Source organism: Oryx dammah, unplaced genomic scaffold (assembly GCF_014754425.2).
Source record: "Oryx dammah isolate SB20612 unplaced genomic scaffold, SCBI_Odam_1.1 HiC_scaffold_17, whole genome shotgun sequence".
NCBI lineage: Eukaryota > Metazoa > Chordata > Mammalia > Artiodactyla > Bovidae > Oryx > Oryx dammah.
Window position 1 is genome coordinate 2263621 of NW_024070201.1, and position 14534 is coordinate 2278154.

At 37.7% G+C, this 14534-nt stretch overlaps 1 protein-coding gene across 7 annotated transcripts in view; it reads right to left on the reverse strand.

The window, feature by feature from the left end:
* GRIA4 (glutamate ionotropic receptor AMPA type subunit 4) overlaps positions 1-13189 on the reverse strand; it is a 635903-nt gene extending 622714 nt beyond the window's left edge. For 5 of the 7 annotated variants that reach the window (XM_040257823.1, XM_040257830.1, XM_040257826.1 and 2 more), the window contains exons 1-2: positions 12180-12658; positions 10787-10945 (exon numbers count right to left, since the gene is read on the reverse strand). In XM_040257823.1, the coding sequence (XP_040113757.1) occupies positions 10787-10945; positions 12180-12267 (247 nt within the window). In that variant the 5' untranslated portion in view covers positions 12268-12658. Of the gene's footprint in view, positions 1-10786; positions 10946-12179; positions 12659-12841 lie in introns of those variants that run through there. The other 2 variants (XM_040257825.1, XM_040257824.1) reach the window with 2 other exon arrangements.
* Between the last annotated feature and the right edge of the window lie 1345 nt (positions 13190-14534).

Genomic DNA, 14534 nt, shown 5'->3' on the forward strand with positions numbered 1-14534 from the left:
TCCTCATTACGTTTATTGGAATCCAAAAACATGTAAGGGAAAACCTGAAATGAACTCTCTGACTACTGGTCATCAAATAACATTCCTATAAAGATTATGTAGGTTGGCCAAATAATGAAGCATCCAATGTTTGTGCCGCATATAAAGACTCATTTATTCATTTTAAAATCTGGTGGTATTCATTCATTTTTCCATTTGGTGGCATTTTGCTGCTGCTGCTGCTGCTGCTGCTAAGTCACTTCAGGCATGTCCAACTCTGTGCGACCACATAGATGGCAGCCCACCAGGCGCCCCCGTCCCTGGGATTTTCCAGGCAAGAACACTGGAGTGGTTTGCCATTTCCTTCTCCAATGCATGAAAGTGAAATGTGAAAGTGAAGTCACAGTCGTGTCCAACTCTTCGCGACCCCATGGACTGCAGCCTACCAGGCTCCTCCATCCATGGGATTTTCTAGGCAAGAGTACTAGAGTGGGTTGCTATTGCCTTCTCCAGGTGGCATTTTATTCACTGAGTAAATGGAAATTGTTAAAGAAGTAACTTTGAGGGAAACATCTTTCTACTCAAATTAGAAGTTAGCTAACCACTGTCACACAGAGTGATGGCTATCTTATATACACTATACTAATCAGGACACTTTAATGTGAATGGAAGGCAAAACTGACTTTAGGATCTGATGCCCTGAATACTTTGTGGTTAGGCAAATATTCTTAACTACAAATCTGTAATTTCTCCATACACAAAATGAAAACAATAGTGATGCCTGTTTCTTACAGTTGTGTAAGAATATAAGTAATTAATATAGACCCTTGGCATATAATCACTAGCTAATTATATTATCAAGGAGAAATGAGTTTCAAAAACAGGGGGTAATCAGCTATGTCAAGTTCTGCAAGTTATTAAAAGACTGTGACTAAGGAACAATGGAATTTACTAATCTGTAAATCACTGATGACCTTCAAGAACACTGTTGCAGTAGTGGTGATGGTTAAAGGAAAAGGCAAGTCATGATAAAAATAGGAGTTGATGTGCAATGTGTAGAGCTTTTGATAGTTAAGAGAAGAAATAAAAATAATACGATAATAGTTTAACAGGCAGAATACCAAACCAAGCATTTTCCCAGCTAGGACACACTGGTTATTTTCTATGATGAGGAAGAAGTTATTGGAGATGAAGTTTGTGGAAAAATTCTTGGTTAGTTTAAAAAATAAAATCTAACTGGCTTTTGAAATGAAGAAGATAGGGAATGGAGTACTGTTTATCTAATCTGTGTATAACTCCTTTAGGGCTGTGGGCCATGTGTGTGTGTGTGAGTGGACTGAAATTCATTGATAATCTATTCAAAAATTTAGACTGTCTCTCTGTTTACACACACATACATGCAAATACACATGCCACTCTCAAGAACGCACAATTGTGCATACAATTAGGAGAATCTATTAATCCCTTTAATCCATTCTGAACCAATTTTTTCTCCAAATGGTCCACAGATTCCCAACAAAGTTACCCTCTTGCAGGACTTAGAAACAGTTTAGACAAATATGCATTTAGATTTGTGTATAAATTAAAATTAACAATTAAGTTAGAGGTCAAAAATTCCTATGAAATATAAATAAAATATATTTATTCAAAACACAAATTACTTTTCAAAATATAAACTTGAAATTTTTCCACTGATTCAGAAATAAATGTTCTATGTGACCTAGAAAATGTAATACAGCTAAATTTAATTGAGTTACAATTATAGGCTAAATATTTTCCAAGCACTTTTCTAATATTCATAAAATACATGGGTCTTTTGTTAATGAATGCAGAAACTGAGGCTAAACAGTGCAAGTAACTGGCCCACTATCAGGTTGCAAATCCAAGCCCATTTGGATCAAAAGTCCAGAAAAGATTATCCCTATCACTAATTATAAGAATACTCTAGGCCACTATACACAAAGAGTATGCATTAATAGAATCTATGTGGGATTAATAAAGGCTGCTTTTTTTTTTTTTCTGGTCAAAATACAAAAGAACACTAAAGAAAAAAGAAGAAAAGACTGATGTTAAGGATCAATTACCCTTGCAACTTGTTATAAAAATTCGTCAATCAAAGACATGATTGATCACTATTTACTTGAAATTCTTCCTATCTCTTGGCTCCCATGAATTATTCCTACCTCACTTTTCCTCTGAACTCTGACCCATTTCCCTCAGTTTCCTTTTCTCTCCTTGTCCCTGAAATACTGGTATTTCTTGGGATTTTGTCCTCAGCATTCTTTTCACTGATTTTGCTCTCTCTGGATGATATCATCCACATCCATGGTTTCATTCATTATTCAGTGTCTCTCTTCAGTTCAGACTGAGCCCAAGAACTTCAGATACATATGACCAGAACTCTTTTGCATTTAAATGTCTTTTAAATGCCTCCTTATCTGTATATCCACACTAAACTCACCTTCCTCATTCAAATCTGCTCCTTCTTTGGTGTGCCCCTTCCTAGTTTGGTTTTGATAACTTGTCAAAACTAAAAATTGAAGAAATAATCTTTAATTCTTACCATACTTCTATTTTTTTTTTCTTTTATATTCTTTGCAGCCAAAGATGGAGAAGCTCTATACAGACAACAAAAACAAGACCAGGAGCTGACTGTTGCTCAGATCATGAACTCGTTATTACCAAATTCAGACTCAGATTGAAGAAAATAGGGAAAACCGCCAGACCATTCAGGTATGACCTAAATCAAATCCCTTATGATTATACAGTGGAAGTGAGAAATAGATGTAAGGGCCTAGATCTGATAGATAGAGTGCCTGATGAACTATGGAATGAAGTTCGTGACATTGTACAGGAGACAGGGATCAAGACCATCCCCATGGAAAATAAATACAAAAAAGCAAAATGGCTGTCTGGGGAGGCCTTACAAATAACTGTGAAAAGAAGAGAGGCAAAAAGCAAAGGATAAAAGGAAAGATATAAGCATCTGAATGCAGAGTTCCAAAGAATAGCAAGAAGAGATAAGAAAGCTTTCTTCAGTGATCGATGCAAAGAAACAGAGGAAAACAACTGAATGGGAAAGACTAGAGATCTCTTTAAGAAAATTAGAGATACCAAGGGAATATTTCATGCAAAGATGGGCTCGATCAAGGACAGAAATGGTATGGACCTAACAGAAGCAGAAGATATTAAGAAGAGGTGGCAAGAATACATAGAAGAACTGTACAAAAAAGATCTTCATGACCCAGATAATCATGATGATGTGATCACTAATCTAGAGCCAGATATCCTGGAATGTGAACTCAAGTGGGCCTTAGAAAGCATCGCTATGAACAATGCTAGTGGAGGTGATGGCATTCCAGTTGAGCTGTTTCAAATCCTGAAAGATGATGCTGTGAAAGTGCTGCACTCAACATGCTAGCAAATTTGGAAAACTCAGCAGTGGCCACAGGACTGGAAAAGGTCAGTTTTCATTCCAATTCCAAAGAAAGGCAATGCCAAAGAATGCTCAAACTACCACATTATTGCACTCATCTCACATGCTAGTAAAGTAATGCTCAAAATTCTCCAATCCAGGCTTCAGCAATACGTGAACCGTGAACTCCCTGATGTTCAAGCTGGTTTTAGAAAAGGCAGAGGAACCAGAGATCAAATTGCCAACATCCACTGGATCATGGAAAAAGCAAGAGAGTTCCAGAAAAACATCTATTTATGCTTTATTGACTATGCCAAAGCCTTTGACTGTGTGGATCACAATAAACTGTGGAAAATTCTGAAAGTGATGGGAGTACCAGACCACCTGACCTGCCTCTTGAGAAATCTGTATGCAGGTCAGAAAGCAACAGTTAGAACTGGACATGGAACAACAGACTGGTTCCAAATAGGAAAAGGAGTACGTCAAGGCTGTATATTGTCACTCTGCTTATTTAACTTCTATGCAGAGTACATCATGAGAAATGCTGGACTGGAAGAAACACAGGCTGGAATCAAGATTGCCGGGAGAATTATCAATAACCTCAGATATGCAGATGACACCACCCTTATGGCAGAAAGTGAAGAGGAGCTAAAAAGCCTCTTGATGAAAGTGAAAGAGGAGAGTGAACAAGTTGGCTTAAAGCTCAACATTCAGAAAAAGAAGATCATGGCATCTGGTCCCATCACTTCATGGGAAATAGATGGGGAAATAGTGGAAACAGTGTCAGACTTTATTTTTTTAGGCTCCAAAATCACTGCAGATGGTGGCTGCAGCCATGAAATTAAAAGACGATTACTCCTTGGAAGAAAAGTTATGACCAACCTAGATAGTATATTCAAAAGCAGAGACATTACTTTGCCAACAAAGGTCAAGGCTATGGTTTTTTCCTGTGGTCATGTATGGATGTGAGAGTTGGACTGTGAAGGAGGCTGAGTGCTGAAGAATTGATGCTTTTGAACTGTGGTGTTGGAGAAGACTCTTGAGGGTCCCTTGGACTGCAAGCAGATCCAACCAGTCCATTCTGAAGGAGATTAACCCTGGGATTTCTTTGGAAGGAATGATGCTAAAGCTGAAGCTCCTGTACTTTGGCCACCTCATGCAAAGAGTTGACTCATTGGAAAAGACTCTGATGCTGGGAGGGATTGGGGGCAGGAGGAGAAGGGGATGACCGAGGATGAGATGGCTGGATGGCATCACGGAGTCAATGGACGTAAGTCTGACTGAACTCCGGGAGATGGTGATGGACAGGGAGGCCTGGCATGCTGCGATTCATGGGGTCGCAAAGAGTCGGACACAACTGAGTGACTGAACTGAACTGATGCGTCTTTTCAGCAGCCTATACAGACATCCAATCCATCACTATGTTCTGTCTACAGTCCTGTATGTATCTACTTACTTTGCTCTTGTCTCAGAGCTTCCACTTTTATTCAAGAACTTACCATCCTAAATTGAATTATTTCAAGACAAGTGTTTTTTCTTCCCATTTTGCCCCCTTCTGGTACATTTTCCTTCTTGAAATAATCCTGTTATTTATTAAACATAAGTCTGATTATGCTACTGTTGTTTTAAATTATTTATGGGTCCTCCTTTTATTCAAAAGAGTTTCCTTACAAGAGCTACAAGTCCCTGTGTGGATCTACAAAGCTTCGCCCCTTAGCACACCTCTCCGTCCCCTCACACCCAGTACTACAGTCAGACTAAACCACATTCAGTGGTTCAATCACATCTGGCTTTGCCATCCCTGATGCCTGGTCATGTGCTGCTACTTTGGTGAGGGGTGCCTTCCTTTCTGTCTATATTTCAAATAACTAGTGCCTGAAAGCCCAGATCAGGTAATAACTCCCATAGGGCAGCATGACAAGTTTGATGTTCCTTCCTGTGTTAATCTCTGTTACAGCACTCTATTTTTCTGTCATAATTCTTTGTCTTACTGAACTGTGATAATTGGCTTGTACGTATTTCCTACTGCTCCTTGAGGGCAACAACTACTCATAATTTTCAGTCTCCTCATTTCTGGGCTACCCAGGTAGCTCAGTGGTAAAGAATTTGCCTTCAGTGCAGGAGACACGAGTTGGATCTTTAGGTTAGGACAATCCCTGGAGAAGGAAATGGCAACCCACTCCAGTATTCTTGCCTGGAAAATTCCATGGACAGCGTAGCCTGGTGGGCTACAGTCCACGGGGTTGTAAAAGAGTCAGATATGATTTAGCGACTAAATATCAATCATTTCTAGTAGAGTGTCTTAAATACAGTTGTCCTTGATAAACATGTTTAATGAATAAGTGACTATGTTTATTATCTAATCTAGTGAGTGAATGGGCAGATTCATTACAAAATAGAACTCTGGTCTTTGCTGTCTCACTGTCATCTGATTAATTAATAAGTTGCCCAGAAATGTCTTGCCGTATTTTCTTAAAAATATTACAATAAAATTAGAAAAAAAAGACAGTTATTTTATTTCTTGATTCAAGTAATCTCAGTACAGATGTACTTTTCACATCTATGGTCTCCTGGTTAAAGTGCTAGGATAGTGACTAGAACAACTGGGTAACTCTGTGGCTTTTTAGCTACATGGTCTTTGGCAAATCAAATGATTTCTTTGAGCCAAATCTGGCTTACCTAAAAAATAATGATTATCTTCTCAGACAGGCTCACTCCAAGATTAGTTGAGGTCAAATACAATCATGTACACAAAAACAGTATAAAACCTGTGTTATAATAAAATGTAAGGTATATGGAATTTATTCTTCATTTTAAAATTCCTGAACACTAGTAAAATTCTGTTATTAAGATATATACATAATTCCTAAAGTCAGAAAATACAAATTGTTCCTCTTTGAGAAATAAAACCTCTTCGGAGAATTCATAAGAAAAAAGTAAAGAGAATTTTTTCAAATGGCTTTATGGAAGTTTAATTCTGTGACAATTCTGAAATACCTCAATGCAAATTGTGCATCATTTAAGAAAGGTCCAAGGCACAGGAATAGGACTCATCTTTGTCATCAATGTCATGATGGAAAATTAAGATAAAAGGGGGAAATAATATTATAAAACTAAGTAATTATTTCAAATCAACAAAGAATCTTGCTACCAACTCAAAATAAGGAAACAATTACAGTAACTCATTTTCCTAAAAACAATCAAAAGTCAAACAATATTCAATTCTAATATATTTCTTGTAACAAGGTCAAAATATCAGAATTTTTATTTTAGCATTTAAAAAATATTAAATCAATCCAATATATACTTTTAGAATGCCTTTTTAGGGTTTCATGTTCCTGAAAAGAAAGATATATAATATTTAAATATTATTAAAGCCACAAGACCTTATTATTCAGCACCCTTAAATTCAATGTTTGAATTCAGTCCGTAGTATATAAGCAAAAATGCCTGCAAACCCTACTGGATATACTGTCACATTTAAAACATATTTAGATTAACTAAACAAGTCTTTTTTACACACTAACCTACTGTTACAAGTAGCACTCAACTTGGATATTTAGGGTTGGTAACCAAACCCTTCACAAATAGAATTAATATTTAAGTTAAAAAAGAACAACTTTTTCATGATTACTAAGGTATAATATGCATTCCATTCTTGATTTACAACTTTCTAATCCGTCATGTTGCAAACCACTGAATAGACAGATTTTAGACAGAAAAATCGAGTAAGATAAACAAATCATTAAAAAATAAATAAATAAAAGATAACAAAAATATTAACCAGTTAGTCTTTCCTATCCAAGTTTAAAAAGTTGGAAATATTCAACAAAAATTCTATTTCACCTAAGTGACACTATATAACTACTTAATGTATCTTATTATGTATTTTCCACTATCTATTTGAAATTAAAAGAATCATTTGAGAAACTGAACATCTCTGTGTTTTATTGTAAAGAGGCTACCTCTTTTACAGGATTTCAAACATAACTGAGCTCAAGAGATAATTGCAATATCTAATTTTGTTTTATCTTTTAGAAAACTTGATGATAGACTATATCAGTATTTTGGTCATTATTGCTTTGGCCAAATTTAAGATATATCATCCTCCAAACAAAAACATCTTTATTAATTAACTGTTAGAAAAATATAAGAACACAGCCTCATTTTAGGTTGTCTTAAGTGTTTTGCAGAGAACATACTCAATTTAACTAGCATGTTTGCTTGTGAAGATAGCTATTTGGAGTCAAATGCATAATATTTTGTTAAAGAAAACTGTCCACATCAAATTATTTTTTAAATACCTATTTGCCAAAGCCCATACTTTGAATAGATTACAGCAAATAAATGTATATCTTTAATTACATTTTGAAATTTGACTACTTGGGCCAGCTATTACACCTATACTTTGTTATTTAAATATGCCATAATTCTATATTATCTGTATTTCTTGTAGTTTCAGTTTTATACTAGGCAAAGTATGATTTTTCAACAATGGGAATAGTTTTAAAAGAGAACAGCATTTTAATTTAATCTTACACAAATGCTGTGTTTTTTTTTTTTTAAAGTTACAAACCAAAATAAACCTGATTCTCCTTCAGAAACTTGAGATTTATCCCAACAGTGCAAATTTTGAGTTTATTGGGGTTTATATTTAGGTAGTATGTCAACTCCATACGCAGAATGTTTACATTGTCCAAAATAGTCTTTAAACTTTAATTTTGAGACAGAAGAATCAACCTTAAATTACATTTATCCAGTAGATGACCAATAATACTCTTTATTCCTTAGTCTGCTACTTTTAGTTTTTAAGTGTATATTTCATAAAATAAATATATCCTATACAGTGGTTCTCATTCACAAAGACACTAGATTACTCAGTTTTACAAGGATTCACTTTAGGAAAATCATATTTAAAATAAACCTAGTTGAACACATATTGTACATTTATATTTAATTCAGCATGAAAAAATTTAAAATCTAGTCTGTATCGCTATGAGGAATAAGTTCATGTTAATTCTCTAGAACACTATTTTTACCTTTTGTACCTAAAGGCATAGAGCTTGATACATGAGGTTGCCTCATACTTCTTGCTTATGTTTCACCTTTGATTAGACTGGAAAATCACGTGTGTACAGGCTCTTGGTCAGTTCATTTAACAAACACCAATCACCTGACCCATACCCTCTGATCAAAAACATACCACTAATATTACATTACACTTGGAATCAAAATAAGCAGGCTTTGTTTTCTTAGCTTCAATTTTCTCAATTCTAACACGTTAAAGAATAGCATACTACCTATATTTTATACCTGTTTCTACTTTTTCATGCTGTGTATAGTTTCTTATCAATTTTTTATGTTTATAGGTTCTTTGCCACTATCGTTTTATTCTATATAACATTTTTATCACATAAATAATATGATACTAACTAAAATTAACCTGAATGAGATTAACAAACTATGTGGAAGGAGAAAAGAAGGAATTATCACTGTAGTTTATAAAGCTGGAAGCCAGAATACAAACTTTAGAATACTTAGGAACCTAAACTGGAAAAATAAAACTAATACAGTTCCACTTTTATGAAAGTCTTTCAAAATTAAATAATAAAAAATATATATTTAAATAGCAATTTACTGTAGACAAAGTACCTTCAGATGTATTTGAATCATAAATTATTTTTAAACTTAGTAGTGTTTTTGTTGCCAAAATCTCAAGAGAGATATAAGGAAAATACTTAAATCAACAGATAATATTCATGTACTAAGGAAAATATTTTATACCTAGAATGTACTAGGGAAAATATTTTATACCTAGAATTAATTTGAAATGTTGACATCTCTATCAAAACTTGGAAGAAAAAATAATAACAAGACATTAAAAAAAATAGCTATCCATAAACTCAGCTCTAATTTATGTTCATTTCTGCTTAAAACCAATTCCCATATAATTATCTTTATAAAGAATATTTATTTTATTACTAAATAAAACAAGTGATTTTTCAAATTAAGTAGTACTCAAAGGAACTAAAACATTCCTGCAAATGAATACAATTGCTTTAGATTAAAAAAAAAAAGTCAAATGCTTTAACCTTCTTATGAAATGAAGTTCAAAAATAAAGTATTAATTAGGTGCCTAAAATTAAGGAAACATGATCATGTTATTTGTTAGATGAATTAATTGCAGATATATATGAGCTAAATGAAACAGATATCCTCCTAACACATAAAAACTCTTTGTTTTCAAATTCACTTGTTTGTTCAAAATACAATTTCTTGTACTTAAGAGTACTTTCAAAATAAAAATATACTCAGTCTGATATATTAAAAATATTATACAATGCAGACTGAATATTTTATTATTATTGTGCAAAACTTTATATAGAAACTATTCCCACATGTCTTACGTAATCTATAACAATTATCAACACACAAATTTTAAGGAGCAGTAAATTATCATCTAAAAATAAGGAGGTATGGAAAACATGTATTTTCCTCAAGAGTGAAAATATAACCTAAATGCTCTATTGATCATATTTTATTGATTGTTAAATTAATACACAGTTGCTTATATTTTTACTTTATGTTATACAGTATTTTCACAGAGGACCTCTAAAAAACTGTTTAATCATAACATTAGGTAAGATCACCAAATCTTAATTGTATTGTGGGGATAATAGATCTAGCTGGGTTAGTATGTGAATTCAGTGGATTGGAGATTAACATGATTTGCCACCAAGGTAAGACTTCATGGAGTTATATCCACAGAATATATACATTACTTGATAGCAAGAGACATTTACAACCCAGAATATAAGAGCAGGGCAGCCTCAAGTGACATCACCAGATCATCTGCAGTGTCAACCAACCTAGTGGAATATACATCCTCCACACCACCGCTCCCCACTTTTTCACTGTTAGCAACCCTTCCATTCCCTTTACCAGTGTAAGAGAGCATGTGTCTTCTTTAAAAGCAAGATGTATGCTCACTCAAGTGAAAAGCAAATACAAACCAAAGGAAAATAAATAAAAAACAAGATTGAGTACCATTTTCACTAACTTGACATGCAGGTTGTAGGGATAATACTGAAATGTTAAAGGAGAAAGTAATTTCAAGAAAAAGGAAAGAAGAAAGAAAGGAAGAAAGCGAGGGAGGGAGGAGGAGGGAGGGAGAGATGAAGGCAGGGAGGGAGGAAGGAAGAGAAGGAAAGACCAGCCAAATATCCTAGAGACTAAATCTTGCTGTAACTCTGATTTCCTCTCTAACCAGCAAACTGTGGGGAGCTTGAATGTCTTTCTGAAATATAATAACAGCAATAATACAGAGAAAACGGCCTCTATTGCCCCGTCTTAATTCTCTTCTCATTTATCTTCAACTTATGTTTTACTTACAAGCATTTGTTACAGCAAAGCTGTTGGCGGTCTCGATGTTGTCCACATGAGGTACCAAATTAAAAGGAGCTTCTGACGCATTGGGGCTGGTGTTATGAAGAAAAATTGCTAATCGAAAAGCAGTGTACTCCTGATCTGTGTTTCGGATGAAGAGACCACCTAGCAAAAACAGCAGAAAAAGCCCGTTCAGTGTTTCCTCTTGTAACTATTATTACACCCGCACTAAGAACTGTCGAATCCACGGCCATTCACCAATACACACATTAAGGAGCTAGCCCTGCCACATCTTGGGAGACTGCCCTTTGTCTCTAAAGAGTATGTTTAGCATTTCAGTCTTTAGGACAACTCAGCTTTTTACTGTCCCAATTTGTCATGATCACAGTGGCCTCTGAGACAGACCATTTAGTGTGTTTTGCCTTCTCTCCTTGCCCTTCCTATGATTCCCAGCACACTGCTACAGAAGCCAGCTCCAGGCATTTCTAAGATGCATGCAGATGAGCAGAAAAGAAAATTTACATTAAAATAGAGAAATGAAGGTTTGTGATGACATGCAGGTGACAGGGAAATAAAAAGGGAGACGTGAACTTTGTTTTTATGCAGTTCCTGGACCCAGCCTAATTAGCCCCGTTTTGTGCAATGTCCACGAGAAATGATGCAGTGTGAGACTGGGCTTAGTTGGAAGGAATTCAATAGCTGCGTCCCATCAAAAGACAGGGGAGAACAGAGGAAAAAAAAAAAAAAAACAGCCAAGGGCAGGACGGATAGGGTCCCCAGAAATAGAGTCCAGAGGAGGGATTAAGGGCAAAAAATTCAAAAGGAAAATAAAAGAATAAAAGGTTCCAGGAAAGGGATATAATTTGGGAATCGGTTAACTGGTAGCAAGCAAAGGCAAGTAGGTCAGAGTGTAAATGTCTTCTTTTTTTCTTTTTTCTTTTCTTTCTTTCTTTCTTTTTTTTTACCTAAGCAATGTCTTCTTGTAATAGCGAAAGCTGTTGCCTATAGCACGGGAAGAAGAGTGGATGGGTTTTGCTTTGTTTAAGCAAACTCTACATCCCTTCACCCTCCAGAGAAAGAAATGAAAGGAGATATTAGATAAAATGCAATCAAACCCCACGGAGATTTTATCCCAACTTATTGCAATCCTACTTCAGCGACGTGAGACAAATAGGAGTATAGACTGAGGATGGCTGGAGTGTAGACTGAGAACCGCTCTGTGCTGTTTCAACGGAACCAGCACCAAAGAGGCAGTCTTTATAAAGGGAAGAAAAGACGAGAGAAGAGGAGAAAGGAGACGCCGAATGTTCCCTTAAATTGCTTATCAGCAACTCATTTAACTCACTTTCAGTATCTGCTACAGCCACCCACATGCATACCCCACTGAATCAGAGCTTACCTATTTGCACGCTGCTCGGAAAGGCTCCCATGGCGAGTCCCCAAAATCCAGAAAATAACAAGACAATTTGTCTGCAAATAATCCTCATCTTCTTTTCTCCTCTCCCTGGTGTGCGCTCTTTCTCTCGTACTCTTCCTAAAGACCGTTCAGAGAGGCATTGAGGACTACGGCGATAAAATTAAAAACAAAACAAACAAAAAAACAAAAACGGAAAGAGGTTTGGACTGTTTAGGGTTATGACTTCCCTTAGCAATCCATCCCGAGCTGCCAGATTTTTCCTGCAGTCTCCATAGCCCTGGGAGAGGTTTGCTGTCCGGCTGCAAATGTTGCCCATGCAAAAGATGGTGGTGGAGCGGCTCCTGGCTGCTCTCAGGGATGAGACATGCGCTCTCTCTGTGCCTAGCTCACACTCACGCTCGGCCCTCGCTTTCTCACCTACACACAGACACACGCGCGCGCGCGCACACACACATACACACACACACGTACACACGCTGGCGCCGCGGCCGCCGCGCGCTCCGCGGCTGGGGTCTGCCAACGGCCACCTAGAGTCCCCACCGCCCCGCGCGTCGCGCCCCCCGGCGGCCCCTCCACGGGCGCCGAGCGCTATCTCCACACGTCCCTCGCCCACCGCCCGGCGGTCTTCGCCCCCGGCTGCTCACCGGAGCGCCCCAGGCTCTCCAAGGCTCCGCAGCCAGAGGAGACAGGTTTTTCCCTTTCACCGCTCCCGCCTCTCTCGTTCCCGCTTTGGCAGGGGGTTCCACTCTGGGGGTGGGCACCCCCAGGGTCCCTCTCTTTGCTTTCCAGGCACCCCTGTTCCTCGACCTCGTGAGGCTGAAAGTCTACCCGCGGGCCAGGTCCTCAAGCCCCGACCAGGGCCCCTGGGAGCTGGTCCCTCCCGGTGCTCCAGGCACCCTGCCGCATTCTTGCAGGCTCTGGGGAGGACCGGCTGCCTCCCTCTCCAGCTCAGCCTTTCTCTCAGCCTCACCCTCTTCTGCCACTGGGCTGCGCACAGGACTCCGGTCCGCGCTGCAGCAAATGTTTCTCATCAGCAAACAGCCCAGGGAATCTGGAGGGCCTGAGAAAGGGATGGATGAGATGAGGGGTCTCAGGGAGAGCAAGGATGAGGAAAGGGGCAAAGGGCAGCCACCGGCGAGTTTGAGTCCTGGACCATCGACGGAAGAAGTGAGGAACGTCAGGCTGGAGAAGAAACACAGAGAGGCTGAAACAGGCTAGGAAAGAGAGCAAGGAAGGAAAAGTTAATTTAAAGAACAAAGAAAGGTAACGACCAAGGTGGGGAAGGGACCGAGAAATGAAAACTGAATAGGGCCTCTACGCTGTTCTTTGAAAGTCAGGGAACTAGGAGTAAGAACCGCTTGACATGCAAAGTAAAATGGGGAGTTAAAGAGTCCTTTCTTTGCAGGCTTTTTTCAGGTGACACATTTCCTCTGTGCTAGGCCTGCCTCAGGATTTATGAAGCACATAGTTCAGAGGCTGATGAAGGAGAACCTCTTAGTTCTCCTTGGGTTAGTGGGCACAAGTGACTATTTGTGCCCGATAGAAAAATTGGGTGTTTTTCATGCACATCTTTTCTTAACTGGAGCTCCAGAATACTCAACTCTACTCCATGCCATCCCAGGAATGCTTAAGCACTGTGTTGATGATGTCAATAGTTGCTTTAAATGGGTAGAAGAGAATTAATTATCCTAGAAAGTTTTAGAGCTATGGTGTCACTGCCTCTCCATGGGTCATCTATAAGACTTCAATTCACTTGACTGTGTTGAATGGAGTCTGTGCCACACCCAGAGAGCCACTGCACAAGCAAGGGATGAAAGGTTTCTAATTTCCTCTGTACTATCTGTCTCCTGACCTAGACAGTATATTCAATCCCCAAATTCCATTAAGTGATGAAAGAAAAAATGTTTTAAATCTTTACAGGTCTTTATGTGCCATTGCTTGAATCATATCATTTTAGAGTCTGCAAGACTGGGTCATATCAGCTAAAGCCAAGGTTCTGAAGAGTTGTTAGAGGGAAGGATTCTCCTTAAAGGTTAACTGTAAGAAATTTTAGAAATGTAGAGACATGATGCCTTCATTTAATGCATTAGTATCTTTTACACTTAAAGTACTGTCTTCTATTATATTTTAGGAATGGATATAGGAAGTGCCTGTGTTTATTTGATGTAACATTTGGGAAAAGAAGAGAAAGAACTGATTAATGTAGAGTTCTTACAAGGGCTCAATTGGTAAAGACTTCTTGAATATTTCAAGAAGTACTACCTTTACTCCTTTAAGTATCCTTTTATTAGATGTCACCAAGTACCTGTATTTGAAGTTTAAGGATGACATGTAATA